Source organism: Notamacropus eugenii, chromosome 1, assembly GCF_028372415.1.
Source record: "Notamacropus eugenii isolate mMacEug1 chromosome 1, mMacEug1.pri_v2, whole genome shotgun sequence".
NCBI lineage: Eukaryota > Metazoa > Chordata > Mammalia > Diprotodontia > Macropodidae > Notamacropus > Notamacropus eugenii.
Window position 1 is genome coordinate 744,395,807 of NC_092872.1, and position 20,577 is coordinate 744,416,383.

Sequence of the window (20,577 nt, forward strand, 5' to 3'; positions counted from 1 at the left end):
CAGTCATATTATGCTGATGAAAGTGTAGTGGGGGTGACTCGCCTACTCCCTCCAGCCTTATCAAAGCCAGGGAAAGGGGATAGGTGAGAGAATTCTCAAGGGACCCATTCCCTGTGGCCCCTTGCCCACTTCAGCATCTTAAAGCATCTTGTTTGTATTGGGAGGTGAATGTCTTAAAACCAGCAAGAGACATGAAGAGGAGATTGTGTGCCTGGCTGGTCACTTGACACTAATGTTCTATCTAAGGAAACCTTGACCATGAAACTTTCCCGAGGCCTATGTTTTCATGGGTCTTGAACCAGGAAACCAGATCCACATCATTCTCACACAATTTACTGCTGTAAATTTTTGTGGCTGGGCTCTGAGTTAACTGCTCATCTCTAGTCATTAGCTTGTATAAGCGGATTTCTAGATACCAGTTATAGAGTCCGCCATCTTGGTTTGGAATTTAAGAAGTTTTCATTGTGGACAATTGCAAGAATACACTCTTGGCTCAGAGCCCTCAATAATGGCTCTAATTATTTGCTTCTTTTTAGTTGACCATGTTGTTCCTGAGCCTGGGACCAGCCTGCTGACGGCCTTCGACCAATGGAGAGAATGGGCAGACAGCAAGTCTTGCTGTGACTACTCTTTGCATGTGGATATCACAGAGTGGCATAAAGGAATCCAGGAGGAGATGGAAACACTGGTGAAGGACCATGGTAGGTTGGCAGTGACCTATCGCCCTTGTGGACATGACCATTTTAGATTTATTCATCATGGTGGGTGACATTTATATATGTATGTTCAGTTGGATTCAACTCAACAAACATTTACTAATCAGTCAATCAACAAGCATTTATTAAGCACCTACTACAGACCAGGTGCTGGGGATACAAATACAAAAAGGGAAACAGTTCTTGTCCTTAGGGATCTTATATTTTAATAATTTGCTATATTATCTCACCCATCCACTCCTGGGTCCTAGGGATACAAGGACAAAAGTGAGCCAGTCTGTGCCCTCCAAATGCTTATTTTCCACTTGGGGCTGGAGGATATGTACACAGATAAGTGAGTACAATGTATCTGTCAAGTTAATACACTGTGATTTCCTGGTCAGGGAAGATGGACTTGGGCTATCAGGAGGAGATGGCATCTGAACTGAGCCTTGAATCATCTCCTCCTCCTTGGATGCCTCTTAGTGGTGTGGTGCTGAACCTGGCTTCTCCCCAGCACACTGCTGGCCTTCTTGTCACCCAGGTTTGCAACCTTGGCATTACCTTGGATCCTCCCAGTCAGAAGGTGTCTTGTCAGTTTCCCCTGAAAACATCTCCCATCACCCCCTTCTCTCTATTCACATAATCTACCCCCTAGGTCAGGTCCTAATCACCTTTTACCTGGGATGGCTTTCTAATTGGTCTCCTGGCTTCAAGCCCATCCCCAATCCCTCCTCCATACAGCTGCCATGTTGATTTTTCCTAAGCACAAATCTGACCATATTACCTCCCGTCCCTCTCAGTAAACTTTAGCGGTTTCCTAGAACATCAAATATAATTCTCCAGGCATTCCAAGCCCTTCAGTCTGGCCCAACCCACCCATTCAACCATGTTACTTGGTCCTCCTCTTCACACCCCCTTTGATCTTTATTGTTCCTTACACAAACACAGCGTTTCATCACTCAGTTCAGTGTTAGGAGGAGCCAGAGAGTGGATGTCTCCTGTGAGTGCTTTGTAAGCCCAAAGCACTGTCATTCCTAGAAGCATTAGTATTTCCTGGAGTTGTCACATTGTCCAAGCTTGACTCAGATCTCCATTACTTATGACCCTGGGTTCCTGGAACACAAATCTCAAGGATTTTCTGAAGCCCCTCCTGAGAAGATTCTGGTACGGAAGGGGCAGAGATTTTGGCACCTACGAAAGGGTGTTTTTGTGCTCCTTCGTTCCTGGCTAGAGACACCAGTATGTGTATGCTGGTGAATATTTGAGTAAATGTTTAAACACCTGCTCTCAGGGGGAAAAAGTATGTATGACATAACTTTTATGTTTGATCTAAGAATTATTAACATTTTCTCCCATCACTTTCTCAAGTCTAGACAATCAAAATAACAAACAAAGGGCAGATTTTCAATGTTTGCCCTTCCAAGGTCTAAATATTTGCAGTGGAAATGTAACAACAGGCTTGTGGTTCCTACCACAGCCACATGGACAATGAACTGAGCAGATTCTATTATCTGAGTTGACACACTTATTTTTTACAAGCATTTCTTAAAACTTAGTGTGGACTGGTTCTGAAGGTAGCTCAGTGGCATCATAAATAGATTGCTAGAGGTTGAGTTAACCAGACCTGAATTTAAATCTTGCCTCGTCTTTGTGACCCTAGACAAGTCACTTGTCCTTATTCTTGTCCTTATTTATCTGCTCTGTAAAATGGGGATAATGATAGCACCTATCCCAGGGTGTGAAGGTCAAATGTGATAACTTATGCAAAGTTCAAAGTGCTATAGAAATGCTACTATGGTTTTATGCACACACACACAGAAATATATACATACACATACATATATATTTGTATATGTGTATGTATATATATAATTATATATACATATATATTTGTATATGTGTATGTATATATATAATTATATATAGGAAGGTAATCTAAAAACAAAAGATAGCAGCAAAAACTTAAAAAAATCAAGGAAAACCATGAGTAAAATTGAAAAACAAATCAGTGTAGACTGGATGAAGGGAGGAGTAACTCTTGGAGTCAATCAGTTGATCCATCAGCAAACATTTGGCGCCCTTTGAAGGCAGCAGGTCTTCCCAAGTCCTTGCCTCACTAAAGCCAAGTTTTCTTTTCCCCTCTGCTTTATTTGCTTTATCTGACAATTTCTCCCACTTCTTTCTCTGTCTCCCCACCAGGCGTCAACTCCTTCTTGGTGTACATGGCCTTCAAGGATCGCTTCCAGCTCACAGATTCCCAGGTAGGAGTCTGCCATGGTGTTGCCTCCAAAGGGACTTGTCAGTGCATGACAACCTTCATTTTCCTTTTTTTTAAGAATAGGTAGTATGAGGGGCAGCTAGGTAGCACAATGGATAAAGCAGCGTCCTGGAGTCAGGAGGGCTTGAGTTCAAATCTGGCCTCACACACACTCAGCTTTGTGACCTTGAGAAAGTCACTTGCCTCCAAAAAAAGTTAAAAAAAAGAGCTAGTATGTGTCAAAAGCAAGCCTTGACCTTATGTTTCCAGGTCTCTGAGGCCAGCTTATCTGATAGAGGTGAAGTGATTTGTCTAAGGTCACATAGTATTGAGTTTAAATCCTGACTTTGTTACCTACTTAAGCTATGTGACTTGAGGCACTTCATTTCACCTTTACTAATCTCAGTTTCCTTATTGGTAAAAGCTGGGGGTTGGACTACAGAATCATAGAATCATGGAACTTTGGAGTTCGAGGGGACCTCAGAGGCCATCTAGGGCAAAAGAATGCCCAAAAGAATGAACCTGTGTGCCCTTATTCTGTGGTTAATCAATCTCTGATTGCAGATGTCCAGTAAGGGGGAGGGGGAACCTGCCATTACCTGAGACTGGCAGTTCCACTTAGGGACATCTCTAACTGTAAGGATGTTTTCCCTGAAATCCAACCTCATTTGGCCTCCATTTCCAGCTTTCACCTGTGGCTCCTACTTCTCTTTTCTGGAGCCAGAAAGTCTAAGATAAATTCCTCCTACATAATAGCCTTAAAATACACTTGAAAATATCTATCATTCCTCCCCTCTCCATCCTCCCCACAAGTCTTTTCTTGTTCTGGTTCCTTTAACCACATCTCATGTGGCATGGGCATTTTGGGGTTTATCAATGTCACCTGTCCTGAGCTGTGGCAGCCAGAGGTGAACCTAGCTCAGTAGGGACTGTGTCTGATGGTAGACTGAGTGACTTCTGAGGTCCCTTTCCAATCTAAATCCCATGAACCTGTTATCTCTCTCTCCTCTTATCTTGTGGTGGTTCCTGCCACCTGGGCCTGGCAGTGGCTTGCTTTATAAGTCATGTTTTCTCAGCTTTCCCGGGACATCCATCAAAGGGTCCTTCTTAGGGTTTCACTGAGTGAGCCCGAGCCTGAAACAACAAAGGAATTCAGAAACTTCTGGGTCTCCTTCCAGGATTTTCTAGGCTATGCTGCCTCTGAAATGCTGAGTGGCCCCACTGCGTGAGCCATGCCCCACCAATGCCTTTTTGATGGCCTGGGAAAGGAGACTTAAAGAGACAGGATTACAGGGGAAACAGTGGGATACAGGGGGAGAGCCCTGACATGGGAGCCATGGGAGTCAAGTTCAAATCCTGGCCTTGTCATTTAGCTGTCTGACCTTGGGGAAATCATTTTACTTCCCCAGGCCTCAGTTTCTTCACCTGTAAAGTGAGGAGCCTCTGAGTTCTCTTCCAGTTCTAAATCTATGATCCTTTGAGTAGAATTCAAATCCTGGCCCTGTTGTTGCATAAATCATTTTACCTCCCTAGGCCTCAGTTTCCTCATCTGTAAAACAAAGGGGTTGGAACAGATGATCTCTGTGGTCCTTTCCAGTTGTCAGTCTGTGATGTGGGATGAATGGTACCCTGACCCAAAAGATGTTTGTGCTGGGGGTCAAGGTAGAAAGCATAGCCACTAATTAGGTTAACTTTCTTCCAGATCTATGAAGTCTTGAGTGTGATCCGTGACATTGGCGCCATCGCCCAGGTTCATGCTGAAAATGGTGACATCATTGCTGAGGTAACGCATGCCTGTCCAATCATTTCCTTATTAGCCCCAGATCAAAGCCAGGGCACGTGTATGGAAGCACCAGCCCCGCATTGTAGATTCTTGGTAACAAAGCAGACAATGGAACACGCTTTCCCATTCAGGCCTATCTGGCATGGCCAGGGCCTGCCTCTCCTGTAAATGATGTGGTCTCTCCTGAAGCCACAGCAGGTGTAGAGCCTAGACTATGACTCTGCCCCTTCCCCAGGGGGATCCTTTCACTCAGGGCTGCAACGCCCTTGTCTCTGAGCTGGAATCCATTCACTCTTTGGTTAAGCCTGGATAGTTGACCCTGGCGGTACAGGGTCAGGATTACATAGCTTTTCAGCCTGTCCCAGTGGCCTCAAACATGTGGGGGGACTGTAAATGCAAGCCACTGCTCAGTTTGATCTGGATGCAGGGTCTCATAGGGTCTTTACTGACTATCCCATAGACCATCTGCCATCTTCTGGCTTGGCTAAAGAACTCCCCATGCAAGTTTCCATCCATCTCTGGGACTGTTTCCCTGACTGATATTATTTAAACATTTTTCTGTATTCTCTCCCTCCTGTCTTCCCCCCTCCCCCCCAGGAGCAGCAGAGGATCCTGGAGCTGGGAATCACTGGCCCTGAAGGACATGTTCTGAGCCGGCCTGAAGAGGTGAACACTTACTTACTTGGATGACACAAGTTCATGTGTCTCCCTAGTGTTCTGGGTAGAGGGTACATAGTGGGGATATAGACTGGCAGCCTCTAGCCCTCTTGGGGCGGTTCATTCTGGGCCTACCCTGTATCTGCCTTTAGGTTCGTTGGTTGTGGGGTGGGGGAGGAGCAGTGCCCATTTCTGTAGCTTTTAAGACTGACCAAGCGATGATGCCCTCATACCACTTCTGGGAATTGGTGCTGTGAGTTGTATTTTATAGATTAGGAAACTGAGACCCAAAGAGATTAAGTAACTTGCCAAGGGTCTCCCAGCTAGTAGATATTGGAGTCAGGATTAAAGCCCAAGTTCCCTTGATCCAGTCAATCAGTCCAACATCTATTGAATGTTTACTGTGTGCCAGGCACTGAAACTTCTATCAGGGACCTCAGATGTGGTCAGATCCAGTCCCCTTATCTGAGAAAGGGAGAAATATTCCATTCTGGACATGAGGAACAAGCATGAGCGCAGGATAAAGGGAGGGGATGGAGTTTGGCTAGAATGTGGAGCGTGTGATGGGGAGCAGGAGAAAAGGATGGACAAGGAGCATGGTGGGATTGTACAGCTAGACTGGGGTGAGCTCTCGGAGGTCATCTAGTCCAACCTTCTCATTTTACAGATGAGGAAACTGAGGAACAGGGAAGGGAGGGCTAAGTGACTGCCCTAGGTCACACAGGGGCACACATCAACTCATTATTGTTCTAGCAACCTTCTGTCGACCTAATCTCTTCCCCTTATAATCCATTCTGAAGAATCCTGCTGGATTCATCTTCTTACTGCTTACCTCTGATCATGTCCCTCCCTTATGTAAAAATCATCCATGTTTTCCTTCTGATTATATGACAAACCCTCAGGTCCCTAACTTGGCATTCAAGGGCTGACATGGTCTGATCTCAGCTTACCTTTCTTACCTTGTCTCCTGCACCTTCCCTCCGAGTACACTTTCATTTTAGCCAGACTAGTTTGGGAACTTAACTGACTCCCTCTAACATCCCAGGGGAAAGAAAGGAATAAGCATTTATTAGGTGCTTACTGTGTGCCCAGCTAAGGAATCTGCAAATGTTATCTCATTGGATCCTCACAACAACCTGGGAGGTAGGTGTTCTTATCATCCCCACTTTAAAGGTGAGGAAGCTGAGGCAGACAGTGGTGAAGGGCCAGGGTCACATGACTAGTAAGTGTCTAAGGCTGGGTTTAATTCAGGTCTCCCTGACTCTAGACCCAGGAATATTCATGGTGCCACTTATCTGCCAAGGCATTTCCCTCTCTTACCTTGGCTCATTTCCCCGGCTTCAGATGATGGAGTCCTTGACCTGGGATCCTAGAGTCTATTGAGTTTGACCTTCTTCTCCTGAGGCTGAAGAAATAGAGGCTCAAGGAGATAAATCAATCAAGCGTTTATTAAGCACTTACTGTGTGCCAGAAACAGTGCTGGTAACTCGCCCAAGGTTCCATAGGTGGTAGTTTCAAAGATGGACCCAGATTGTAGAGAATATCTCAACATATTATAATCTGTCTCTTGATATGCTGCATAACCCCAGGTTGCAGGCATCTTCTGTCCAGCAAGGGAAGTGAGAATGAAACCAATGTCCTTCTGTCCCATACCTGAGTTTGGGGGCATCTCTACCTGGAGCCTCATGTGTACTTACAATGGTCTTGCTTCAAGAAAGATTTAATTTGTATTTGTGTATGTATGTATGTGTGTGTGTGTGTGTGTGTGTGTGTGTGTATGTGTATGTGTGTATGTGTGTATGTATGTATGTATGGATAACTTATCAGTTAGTTCTGGATGTGCCGTATTCCCTCAGTAGAGCACAAGCTCCTTGAGGGAGGGAACCATTCCTTTTTCTTGTCACTTGCTGTCTTGGCTGTCACTTAAGAAATGTCTGTTGGATTCAGAGGAATTGAGCAGAAGATCTGAGTAAAGCTTTGAAGGATGGCTGTTCAGGTGAGCGGTGGGATGGGATGGATAGGGATGACTTTTTCATGACAAGAGATGCATAAACTTGGCATGTCTTCAGCAGGGAAAAGAAAAAGCAAAGAAGGAGCCCTAACCAGGAATGAGGTGACCACTGAGAATGTAGATTTGGTCACTCATACGCCTCCTTCCTCTCTGCCCCATTGCCTCTGTGAGGGCCCTCTGTAGGAGCACCATTGTCCATAGTGGGCAGTCAAAGTATGGAGGTCATTACCCCAAAAGTTGGTGCAGAATGAACAAAGATAACCAGGAAGGACTGAAATGTTTCTGGAAGATTGCCTTCTTTTGATATAAACCCATTCAGAACCTAAGGAGGTCTTGGAATCAATCCCTTCCCTCACATTGGGCTGAGGTCATGTAAGACCACGCTTTTCCAGAGAATAACCCATAGTACCATGTTGGAGATCAGACTCTGGCATAGGTAGACTGTAAATAGGAACTGATGCGTCAGTTCTTATATTCTTGTAGAACAGTCCCCCTATGTAGATGCATCAGATGTGGCCATCTCACCCACTTCCCATGGAAGCTCCGTGTTGGAAGGGACCTCAGGGGCTATCTAATCCAACCCATATTAAAAAATAAATCTCCTCTGCAGCATGTCTGATGGCTGACCATCCGACGTTCCCTTGAAGATTCCCAATGAGGGAGACTCACTACCTCTCTAGGCAGCCCCTTCCACTTTAAGGCAACTTTCCTGACTGATAGGAAGCTTTCTCTGGCCTGAAGCCTAAGTCTGCTCCTTTCCAGCTTCTGCTCCTTGGTTCTAAGTCTCCCCTTGGGGCCAAGCAGAACAAGTCTAGTCCTGCCTGCAAAAACTGTGACCAGCCTTTCCTCTAATGATTGTTGTCATCAGACTTTGGGGAAGGGATGGAAAGGACAGAGGAAGAGAAGGCAAGAGGGAGAGGATGGAGCCTGTAACTGAATGTAGAAGAGGTCATAGGGTTGGGTCACAGCGTTCTAGCTCTAAAGGTGCAGGGGCCCTCAGAGATCCTCTAGCCCAACTATCTCATTTTACAGAGCAGGATTCTAAGGCCCAAGGAGCGAAGGGACTTACTGGGGATCACACAGTTAATATGCATCAGAGATAGGATTGCAAGGCATACGCCTTGATGGATTTTCTCCCCTACCTCCTTCTCCAGCAGCTGACCCTATAAATCCCATTCACATTATGTTATCTTTACCAATTAATGAACAAGCATTTATTAAACACCTACTAGATATCAGACATACAAAGACAAAATGAAATCCTCCTTACCCTCAAGATGCTTATATGTTATAGGGAGAAACATATAAATATACATATAAGTATAGCCATATGTGTGTGTATGTGTACATATATGTATACATATCTACACACATACACAAGTAATAATACACATACACATACATACATCCACATATATTCAGGCCATTTCCACTTGGGGCTGGAATCTGCTTGTTCCAGTACTCATGCCCAAGATTTTAGCTGGTTTGAGGTCAGGGGAGTCCAAGGTTGCTGGGCAGAGGTACCTGGGGCCTAATTCCATTTGGACAGTTGAACCCTTGTCTTGCCATGGTTTACTAGTCTGTTGGAGATCGTGGAGGAGGTCTGAGGAGCTGGGGCCATTTGTTCCTGTTACAAAGAAGAGCAGGAACAGATGTGCCCCTCTGAGCTCAGCTGCATGCCCCTCAACACAGTCCCTGGAGGTGATTTGTAACGCCTGAACCTTTTGTTGAACGTTCCAAGTATTCCCATGTATCTCTTTTTCCTGTGTGTCTGCGGGACGGCTCCAGATTGCTTCCTTGATATCGCTGGGGCTCCCCTGCAGAGAGAAAGATTAATTTCAGCTGTCTTCCTCAAAATTTTCCCTAAAAAGGGGGAAAAACAAAAAAAAATATGATGTGTTAACAGAAGAATAATTTAGTGTTTATTTGGGTTAAGTAATGCCATATTCAAAGCCTCAGGAAAATGTGCCTCTTCCTGATAGAAATGGTTATCTTGAGAGTTTCAAAAAAACTCCAGCAGTGAATCCTTAGGCCTCTTTATGGGGTGGATGATCTGGGAAAATCACTTGGTTGGGGTGGGCAGTGCTGAGGAAGGAAGGCCCCTCTTGTTTCCTTGGTTGGATCAGAGATTCAGGCCTAGAACTGGGGAGGGTCCCCCAAGATCAGCTAGTCCAGTGCCCTCCTTTTATAAATGAGGAATCAGACTCAGAGAGGATGGGTTGCATTTCCCAGGCCACACATCGGCCAGAACAGGATTACTCTCATCTTCTGGCCCAGGATGTCACTAGAAGCACAGGACACCCCCATGGTGAGAGCTGACCCAGTGTCCAGCGGACTGTCTGGGGAACTTGTTAACTCCCCCTCATTTGGGAGCCTTTGAGTGCAGGCTGGCTGACCCCCTGGATGGGCCAGTGTAGAAAGGCCTCCTGGTCAGGACCAGACTGACATAGATGGTCTCTGAGATTCTGAGATCTGTATTCTAGGGTGGGCTATTATGATCTTTGAATTCCCTAAACAGTATTTATTATGCATTCATCCAACAAATAAGCATTTACTAAACACTGTCTGAGCCATTCAACAAGCATTTATTAGATGTTTCCTGTGTGCCAGACACATAGGGATACAACAAGCATTTATTAAATGTTTGCCATGTGCCAGGTGCATTGGGATCCCAAGAGGCAAAACACTTCCCTTAGGAACCTTCTGTTCTAATGTAGCATGACAGAAAGCGTCCTGGGCCCTGGAGATAAAAAGACAAAGACGTCTGGCCTCTTGGAGCTTATACTCTCCTGGGTGGGAGGATTGTCCTCAGTGCTGAACACACACAGAAATCAAACAGATCTTTCCTGTCTTTAAGGAACTTATTTCCTGGCTGAGGAGACAAAGTTCATACACTTGAATGATACTAGATTTAATAGATAAAAATGATTTGCTTCAGTTTTTTTTAAACTAATTTTTTTTCAATTGATGAAAATCTACCTTTTTTTTTCTCCTACCTTTCCCTTAACCCTGTTATAAACAGATGGAGTTGAACAAGACAAATTCCCACACTGGCTGTGTTAAAAAAAAGATGTGTCAGTCTGATCCTTGAGTCTGTCACTTGTCTTTCAAGAGAGTTTTTATGTTTCATTTTCCTTCATTTTGTGGGGTACAGTTTGGCACAATGGGAAGAAGACTTTCCTTGGAGTCAGGATATCTGGGTTCAGATCCTGGCACTGACTCAAAATTATCTTCCATCACCTCCATTTCCTTGTCTGTAAAATTGGTTGTTTCAAGAAAAGGGCATTGTAAGCCTTGAGGACCTATGGAAGTGAGAACTCTCATGGAGATGACCTAACAATCTTGTCATGCCATTCAAATATAGTCTCTGGGCTGGACACATTCTGGTCTGGAGGCTGAGGTGAAGGGAATAGATTGTTCAAGGCTTCTTGCTGAGGGGGAGCAGAGGGTGGTAGCTTTGGAACTGGAAGGAACTTGGGAGATCATCTGGTCTAAATTGTGAGGCAGTGTGGTGCAGTGGCTAGAGTCCATGATGTAGCGTCAGGAAGGAATCGAGTTCAAATCTTTTTCCTAAGGCTGAATTGTGTGACTCTGGGGAAGGCATTAACTTCTTTGAGGCTCAACCTTTTCATCTGTGAAGTAGATATGGTGGTACCCATCTTCCTCAGGTTGCTGTGGGGCTCCGATAGGATAAAGTATATGCCTTGCAGGCGTGAAACGGCTTTGTCAGCATCAGGGAGGTCTATACCCGGTTCTCCTTGATATCTGAAGGGGACAGTTGGGGAGGGGAGGGGAGGATCTGCAAAGAAGGACTTCCCCAAGAAGCAGCTTGAATTGGATTGGGCTTGAAATGAAGGTGAGAACTGTGGCATTTGCAGCCGGGGAGGCAGGGCTGTCAGAGTTAGAAAACCTGTCTGAGCCCAGGAGCAGAGGCAGGGAAAGCAGGAGCCCCATCTCCCAGACAGTTGCCCAGTTTGCCCAGAGCCCCGAGTAATTTGAGATAAGAACTTGAGAACTCTTGGACTCGATTGTTTCCAGTAGAAGGTCAGCTGCTCTGATGCCCCACGTTTCCCTGTGAGAGGCCCGAGAAGGGAGGGGACCCCTAGAACCCTGGAGGCTGAGCTGAATAGTCCAGTTCAGAGCTAAGTTACTTATGTGGGAGGAAGGTGGGAGCTGGAGCTAAAGGGAGGAGGAAAGGCTTCATCAGGAGGAGGCCCTGACTTTATTTAGCCTTAGAACCACAGCTGGTGGGCAGTTAGAGTGCTGGGGCTGGAGTCAGGAGGACCTGAGTTCAAATCCAGCTCAGACATTTACTAGCTATGTGACTTTGGGGAAGTCACTTAACCCTGTTTGCCTCAGTTTCCTGAACTGTAAAATGGGGACCCTAGGGAAAGAAATGATGAACCACTCTAGTATCTGCCAAGAAAACCTCACTGAGGTTATGCAGAATCAGATACAACTGAAAACATGACCACTGCAAGAATGAGAGAATGTCAAGGCTGACACCTTGACAGGTGAACAGACAGGCATAGAGAGAGGAAAGCAGCTAGGGGGCATGGTGGCTAAGGGCTGAACTTGGAATCAGGAAGTCCTGAGTTGGAATCTAGCCTCAGATACCTCCTAGCAGTATGACGCTGGGCAAGTCCTTTCTTCATCAATCAAATGGAGATAATGAAGCCTGGAGCTCCTGCCTTTTAGGTCTGCTGGGAGACGAGTCAAATGATGTTTAGAAAATACTTTGGCAACTTTAAATGCTGTAGGAGTGTCCGTCAACAAACATTTACCCTGTGACTGGCACTGGGTATGGGACCATCATTTGAGAGCTGGAAGGGAACATAGAAGTTGTCTAATCTAAGAGTGGCATGTGATTTTCCCAAGGATGTTCAGATAAAGATTCTGAGAGGGAGCCAGTCATGCTCAAGGAGGTCTCTGGTGAGGGGCCTCACGGATCTGCACCATTTAATGTTTTTATCAATAACTTCTTCAACACCATAGGCATCATGCTTGTTGAATCTTCCACGGACAGAAAACAAGGAGGAACAGTCAGCATTGTGACAAAATCCAGATTCAAAAGGATCTTGATGAGCTAGAGCATTGGATTGAATGCTCTAATGAGCTGAAATTCAGTAGAAGCTAATGTAAAGTCTTCCAGTTGAGTTAAAGAAATCAATTTTACAAGGACAAGCCAAGGAAGTCACAGCAATTTGCCCAGAAAAGCAAAACCAATCACCGCAGGCTCCTCTCCACCCCATTGCCTTCCCCAGATGCGCCCTTGTCCTTCAGTGTCTCACAGTGACTTCTTTAAAGTGCAGGGCGTCCGTCTCAAGTTTAATAGAACATAGGGTTGCTTGTTCTGGCCTTTCTCCAGATACCACACTTTTGTTCATGCAGTGTAAGCTGCCGTTGGGCTTTGTTGCTGTCCTGTTGCCCTGTAGGTCATACTGAGCATGTGGTCCACAAGCATCTCCAGCTCTTTTTTACTTAATTGTTAGGAAGCCACATTTTCCCAATAGATATACCTTTTTGTAGGCTTTTTGTTTCTTTGAACCAAAGAGCAGGACTTTCCAACTGTCATTCTTCATTACCTTTCATTGACTGACCCATTTTTTTCAGCCTTTTGAGCTCTGGGGGCAGGGGGCTTGTCCCTGATTCTGTCATCCAAGGTGGTCTTTGCCTCCTTCAGCTTTGCAGCGTCAGAGAATTTAATAAGCTGACAAACAATCCTTTCATGTCTTCCTTCTGTCAGCTTCCTAATTTACTGGCCTTATATCATAGTGTGGAGTGCGATGGGAATGAAATCAGCTTGAATTTATCAAGCAAGAGCGCAATCTGCAGAATCCCCAAGCATAAACTCGAGGCCAAGCTACCATAAAATTTCATTAGAATGTGGTCTGTTATACCAATTTAGATATAATATGGGTCACATCATGCCCCATGAAAAACAGCAACTCTCCACAGAAGAAATCTGATCCAAACACCATTAGCCATGGCTAAGTGGGAAAGGATTTGAGCAGACCATTTTCAAAAGAGGACGCGCAGGTTGTTAATAATTCTTTGAAAAAATGCCCAACCTCAGTAAAGATGAAAGCAATGCAGATGAAAACAACACTGAGATTGTACCTTATATACATTCAATTGTCAAAGAAACTTAAAACCAATGAAACTCAGTGTTGGGGTTGTGGAGACATATATATGTGTATGTGTGTGTGTGTATATATATATATATTCCCTCCTGGTAAAATTATAAGCTAGTAGAACCCTTTTGGAGAACAGTTCCTAGGAATGTAGCAAAAATGAGGAAAATAATTATAACATTTGTGAATTTCATCTCAGTTATCATTGTAATGGTCAGAAATCGCAGACAGTTCAGATGCTCAGCAACAAGGGGAACGGATAAATGACTCACGGCCCATTCACACAGTGGAATCCTCTGATGCTCTCAAGGCCAACGGGAAGAAAGAGCACAAAGAAACCTGGGAAACCCTTTATGCCCTAATGTGATCAGAAAGAGGCCTGGAGAAATAGAGCGCTCTCTGCTCTCTGACCTCAGATCTGGAGAAGGAAAAAGGGCGAGGATCACGTGGCCAAGCAATCCCGATGGAGACTTAGAGAGAATGAGGGGAAATGCTGGCACTTCAATAGTTGAAATGAATATATTTCTATGTAAATAGTTGCAAAGCAAATTTCCTGAGTTAAGCTGGTGGTTTATTTTCCATGGGGCTGAGGCCTAGATTGTGATTTCACTGATTTGTAGACCTCCAGGTGTGGAAGCTTCCTACTCCAATGCAGTTCAGTAACTTGTCTGTAACTGGGAGTCATAGTTGCCTGGAACCTTGACTGCTTAAGTGACTTGTCCAGGGTCACATAGCTAGTAAGTGTCTAAAACTGAATTTGAATTCAGGTCTTCCTGATTCTAAGGTCTGCTCTAATTCTTTATGTTAGCTTCTAATAATAAAAAAATTCCAAACACCTACCATTAGTGTAGAAGGCAGATGAGGTGACATGTTATTCTTTCTCTCTCTCTCTCTCTCTCTCTCAAGGCATCAGGGTTAAGTGACTTACCTAGGGTTGCACAGCTAGTAAGTGACTCTGGATTTGAACTCAGGTCATACTGACTCAGCACCAATGCTCTGTCTCCTGGGATACTGAGGTGCCATCTCTTGATCACTCATCTATAAAAAAGGCTCTGTCATATTCCTTTTTTTTCCCCTGCAGAAAGTTGTAGATGCTTAGTTTTCCTAGGGATTCTTGAAATGAAGTGAGGGCTGCTCACTGCATTTACTCCTTCAGCCCTGTCCATGGGATTTCATCTTTCTGTGCCCACATCCCTTCAATTCCACCTGTGCCTCTTGGTGGTCATGTACGAACAATGCGCTGTCCTCCCTCTTCCTGGTCACATTCGGTGCTCATTGGAGCTAGCCAGAGAGGCTCAACCTCTGACAAAGTCATCTGAGTATTCCCCTGAGGTTGCTGAGGAGAGCATCAGTTTTGGAGAGTCAGATTTTCCCATTTCCTTCCCTGACATCAGTTAAACTCTGACCCTCAGATCCTTTTTTCTGTAAAATGAAGTGGGTTGGACATGACATCTGTGAGGTGCCTTCCAGCTTTGTCTGTGAGAAACCAGCCACTTGAATGATTCTATTTCCCAGGTATTCCTACAGCATCTAAAACATGCCAGGCATTATACTGGACACGAGATACAAAGGAAACAGTCTGTGCTCTCCATGAGCTGATTTTGCACCAGGCTGGGGGTGGAGGAAAGAAAGGAGGGGACTGGAAAGCAGCCAGTATGCTGAGAAGCAAATATAGTGTATAGAAAGTATATAAAAAGTTACTTCAAGAAGGACGGAGGACCAATATTTGGGAGGAAACAGGAAAGGTCTGGTGTGAGAGCTGTGCTGTGTGGGAAGCTAAGGATTCTGTGAGGTTAAGATGGAGAGAGAACACTTGGAGAACCAACTGTGCTATGGCATGGAAGGAGGAGATGAATTGTGTGTAGGAAATAGCCAGTGGAAATGGAGAGTGGGCATAGGGAAGTAGCTTGAAGCTATCCTAGACAGGTAGGTAGGAATGAGATTGCAGAGGGCTTTAACTACTAGCCTGATTTGGTATATTGTTCTAGAGGCAAGCAGGCAGCTGGGTGACAGTGGGTAGAGTAGGTGCCTGGGGTCAGGAAGACCTGAGTTCAAATCCTTTCGCAGACACTTACTAGCTGTGTGACCCTGGGTAAGTCACATAATCCAGTTTGCCTTAGTTTCCTCATCTGTAAAATGAGCTGGAGAAGGAAATGGTGAACCACTCTAGTATTTTTGCCAAGAAAACCCCAAATGGGGTCACAAAGAGTCTGACATGACTGAACAACAACCCAGAGGTAGTAGGGAGCTGAAGAATTTTTGAGTAGAGAGGTGACATGGTTGGATCAGAGTTTTAGGAATATTAGGGGGGGAAAGCTTTCAAAAGGGGAGTTATCATTGTGGTAACTGGGCACCCCTTGGATTCTGACAGCATTCAGGGAGTGGGGGATGAAGAAAGGAGACCATTGACTGTTTCGGTGGCTCACATGTGGATGTTGTATTGTAGGTGGAGGCTGAGGCTGTGAACCGGGCCATTACCATCGCCAACCAAACCAACTGCCCGCTGTACATCACAAAGGTGATGAGCAAAAGTGCTGCTGAGGTCATCGCACAGGCCAGGAAGAAGGGTGAGTTCGGCCTGTGGGCGGGTGGGAGGCAGAGTCTGGGTCACTCCCCCTGGGGAGACAATGCCTTTGCAATGTCTCCTGCCAAGCCGGCTACTTTTATCATGCTCCAGCATTAACCTAATTACAGTGAACTGAGGCCCAGAGCTCAGGTTACTCCTTGTTCCACTCCTGAAGTCTTGTTTAGCAGCTATTTAAAGTTAGCACACTGCAGAGAATGGGTGAGCAGGCCCTGTCTTCGCCCTCTTCTGTGCCAGGCTTGGATTTAATTCGATCCAGTCTAAATAACCCTCCCCTGCATATACCTATGACGTCAGCTTCCATCTGGCCGTGGAATTCCTCTGGGGAACATTGTGTAGCCAGAAGCCTCCTTCTCTCCTGTGACTTGTGGGGCTTTCTGCTGTGATACGGATGGGGGAACTATGTGGGGGCAAAGGTGGGAACGTCTTTCCCATTCTTGTTTCATACATGGGTGATCTGGCCAGTATGCGCATGTCCGCTAGTACTTATGCTATTTCCTATTAGTGATCCAGGATCTTTAGGACAGAGGTATTATGGTAAAGTGAATAGGGCACTGGGCTTGCGGTCAGGAAGACCTGGGTTAAAATCCTTCCTGGGGCACTTACTAGCTGTTTGACCCTAGTTAAGTCACTTAACCTTTTAGTGCCTCAGTCTCCTCATCTGTCAAATGAGGGAGTTAGACTCAAGGGCCTCTAAGGTTGTTTCTGCCTTTACATCTAGGGTCCCATGAGCTACCCTTTTATTTCTGAAAAATCCATTTACTAAGTTATTCAAACTGCACTTACTTAAGTTACTAAAGAAGAGGTGTGGTAGAGTGTTAGAACCTGGGGCAGAGGCCCTGAGTGAATCCGGGCTCTGCTTCTTGGGGGGCCTTGGGCAAGTCACCCCCTGTCTCTGGGTGAGAGAATTGGGCCCTATGAAGTCACTGCCAGCCCTAAACCTAGAGTCCAAAGAGGATAGAGCACTGGATTTGGAATTAGGATGTGGGGGTTCCTATCCTCTTACTTAGACAGCCTAGCTGTGTGACCCTGGGCAAGTAACTTAACCTCTCTAGGACTCAGTCTTTCTTGTCTGTAAAATGGGAATAAAAATATTTTTTCTACCCATCTCACAGGGTTGTAGTGACAAGAAGATTGATTTGTAAACTGTAAAATCCTCCCTCCCTCTTCTTTTTTCTTTCTTTTTCTTCCTTCCCCTTATTTTTCCCTTCTTCCTTTTCTCTCTCCCTTCCTTTCTGTTTATTTTTCCTTTCAATTTCTCTTTTAGTTGTTCCTTCTTTCTTTCTACCTTTTCCTTTCTTTTCTTACTTTCCCTGCCCCTTTCATCCTTCCCTTCTTTCTTATTCCTCCTCTTTTCTTTCTGTTTCTTTCTTCCTTTTTCCTACTCCTCCTAAGTGGGACCCAGGTTCTTCAAATTCATTCCAACAATTATCCAGTTCCTTCCATGTTCCAGGCATGGGATTGCAGGGATAAGACAATACTGCCTTCCTCCAAGGAGCTTACATTTTACTGGGATGTAGCTATTGTGCTGCCCCAATAGGAATTAGTCAGATGGAAGGTCCTTTTTGGCATTCCCACAAGCTATAGTCAAGAAGACTCTCCATTATAGCACGTCTTATCCATGGGCACCCATGCCTTCTGGTTCTGCACTCTGGGGCCGAGAAAGACAGAGTTAATACCTCTTCCAGGTGATGGCCCTTGAGGGACTGGTTACACTGACCTCCATACCCAGGCTGGATTGCACTGGTGGGAGGAGTTTCCTTGCATTGATGAAATGACAGGTCCAGTCTCCCCCTCCCTCTCAAAAAAAAGAAAAGAAAAAATTTGTAATTATAAAAGCAAGGCTGGTATAGTTAAAAAAGAAAGAGGAAGGAAGGAGCTGAGCAAAATCAACCAGTGTCTCCACCATGTCTGAAAGTGTACGTACCATTTCCCTACCCCTGTAGCCCCTTACTTCTGCAATGAAGCGTAGGAGATTGCATTGGGATCATTTCCTTCTCTTTTTCAAGTTTACCAAGAGTTCTGATTTGCCAGTTTGGTGCCCCCTTGGTGACAGGCAGTCCATGCCGTGCCTACACGCCCTCCGAGGCTCTGATGGGCGGCCCATTCTCTACCTTTGTTTCTGAGGCTCTGAGTTAGACAATAGTTTCGAATGCCACCCCAGTCCCCAATTCCAGTGCATTCAAGAGACTTGTTCAGTGGAGCCTATTTGGGTTGATGCCCCAACAAAAACTCAGGGCTCCAGCTGGACTGTGGGAACCACCGAGGAGGGCCCTGGGCAGGGGCCCTGAGCGGAAGCCCCAACATTTGCATTTCGTAAAGTCTGTTGGTCAGCAGCCAAGGCTTTCTCATTCTTACTCCTGTGCCTTTTTCCTACCCCATGCATAAAGGAGGAGCTGGATGGAGCTGTTTGCTCAGGCCACCAAACCAGGCCTGACTTGGAGGCTCCCGAGAGCCTGGGAATGGCTCCCCAGCTGCTTATGCACCCGAAACTCACAGGGACATTCCCTCAGCCTCTTAAAGTCTGCAGAGCATTTTGTATGCTTGGATTTTGTTTTTTTTTCATATGTGCCTCACATCTACTTCATGAGGACAGGCAGTGCAGATATCATTGTTCCCTTATATTACAGATGAAGAAACTGAGGCTTAGAGAATTTTGCCCAGGGATACATGGCCAGGAAGTGTTAGAGGTGAGATTGAAACCCAGGCCTTGCTGACAAAGTCTAGCATTCTGTCCACTCTTCCACATTTGGGGCATGGCGGTGGTAGAATGGTGAGAATGCTGACCTGGGTTCAAATCCTGCCTTCAGACACTAGCTCTGTGATTCTGGGTAACCTGGTTCCCCTAGCTGCCTTTCCCTCCCAGATTACCTGCCATTTATTCTGTATTTTGTACCCAGTTTTACAAGTCTGCTCCTTGGGGGCAGGGTGTGGTTTCCTAATCTGTAAAATAGGCACAGTAATAGCATTTATCTCACCTATGAGGATCAAGTGAGATTACATGCAAAATGCCTTGTACACCTTAAATAGAAAGATGCTATGTTTAGTATATATGCTATGTAAGTGTTAATTACCTTTATCATTTGGTGGCTTCATGGGGTGGTGGCTACGGATTTGGCCTGGCTTTTGACCTGTACAGGTTGTGGGACCCTTAATCTCTCAGTGCTCCAGGCCATGCTTTTAGTTGCAGAGAAGGTGTGGACCTGAGTTGGTAGAACGAACTTCCTCCCCTGGGAGTTCCCTGGACCAATGAAATTAATTGCATGTATGTTCTCTACCCCTGTCGTCATCATCATCATCATCATCGTCATTGTTAACGAGTGGTTGAAGGAACAGGGAATCTGGGATCACATATTTAGAGTCTGAAGGGACTTTAGAGACTCTCTATTCTAACCTCATTTGACAGATGAGGAAACTGAGTTTTGGCAAATTTGTGGCTTGCCTCCAGCCACAGGTAATGAGGATCAGAGGTGGGATGTGAATCCAGATTTTATTCATGATTCTAAGCCCAGTGCTGTACCCGTTAAGCCATACTGCCTCTAGATTTTGGGCTGATGTAGAAGGGTTAGATTTGAATGAATAAAAGAGAATAAAAGAGAAAAGGCCTTTCTTAGGCACCTAGTATGTGCCAGGCATTGTGCAAAGTCTGGGGGGGTACACATAGAAAGAAAGGCCATTAAGATTACATTGACCAGGAGCAACAGGGGAAGGCTAGGCAGAGAGACTGTTTCTGTTTGGTCCAGAGGATGAAATTAGGAGCTGGGAATCCAAATTACAGAGGAAACACCTTAGGTTTGATGGAGAAGAAGGCATTCCCTAACCATCAGGGCTGACTAAAGGTAGAAGGGGCTGCCCTCCTTCCAGGAGGTGGCTGGCCCGTGCCTGGAGGGCCTCAGGCAGCAGAGGCCGCCTGACTATGTTTTGAGCTGCTTGTGTGGGGAAGGCTTGTTTAGGTAGAGAGCAAGGCCTCTGCAACCTTTTCTGCCTCTGAGATTCTGGGCATATTTTCAGAGCCCTGGGGAGTGCTGCCGTACAGACAGGCCTCAGGTCAGGCTGGCTGAGGCTTTGGACAATGTTTATTCTTCCCTTCCATGAGCTCCTTCCCCAGGGTCCTGACACCCTTCTGGCTGGGGGAGTTGTTCTTCCTTTCCAGGAGTGAGCTGCCTGAGGCCCTGCCCAGCTCTGTCACCCACTCAGTTCTCTGTGAGATTCCTGAGGTGGGAGGCCCTCCGGCGTGGCTGGAGGAGGCAAACAGGGTGGCGTAATCTATTTATTAAGCAGATAAGTTGGGCCTTAGAAATGGCTAAGGGGAGAGGAGGTGCATTCTGTTCTGGGAAACGTCTGGCTTTGAGAACTGCCAGAGATGTTTGCGTTTAGGAAGTGTGAAGAGGGCCAGAGCTACTACACTCATGTACTTGTTTGGGGGACTTGCAGAGGTGGTGTGGTAAACCTG

At 45.6% G+C, this 20,577-nt stretch overlaps 1 protein-coding gene across 2 annotated transcripts in view; it reads left to right on the forward strand.

The window, feature by feature from the left end:
• Positions 1 to 20,577, forward strand: part of DPYSL2 (dihydropyrimidinase like 2) — a 191,631-nt gene that overhangs the window by 148,037 nt on the left and 23,017 nt on the right. For both annotated transcript variants that reach the window (XM_072638197.1, XM_072638178.1), the window contains exons 4-8: positions 537 to 701; positions 2,898 to 2,959; positions 4,658 to 4,738; positions 5,336 to 5,404; positions 15,987 to 16,107. In XM_072638197.1, coding sequence (XP_072494298.1) covers positions 537 to 701; positions 2,898 to 2,959; positions 4,658 to 4,738; positions 5,336 to 5,404; positions 15,987 to 16,107 — 498 coding nt within the window. The remainder of the gene's footprint in view (positions 1 to 536; positions 702 to 2,897; positions 2,960 to 4,657; positions 4,739 to 5,335; positions 5,405 to 15,986; positions 16,108 to 20,577) is intronic.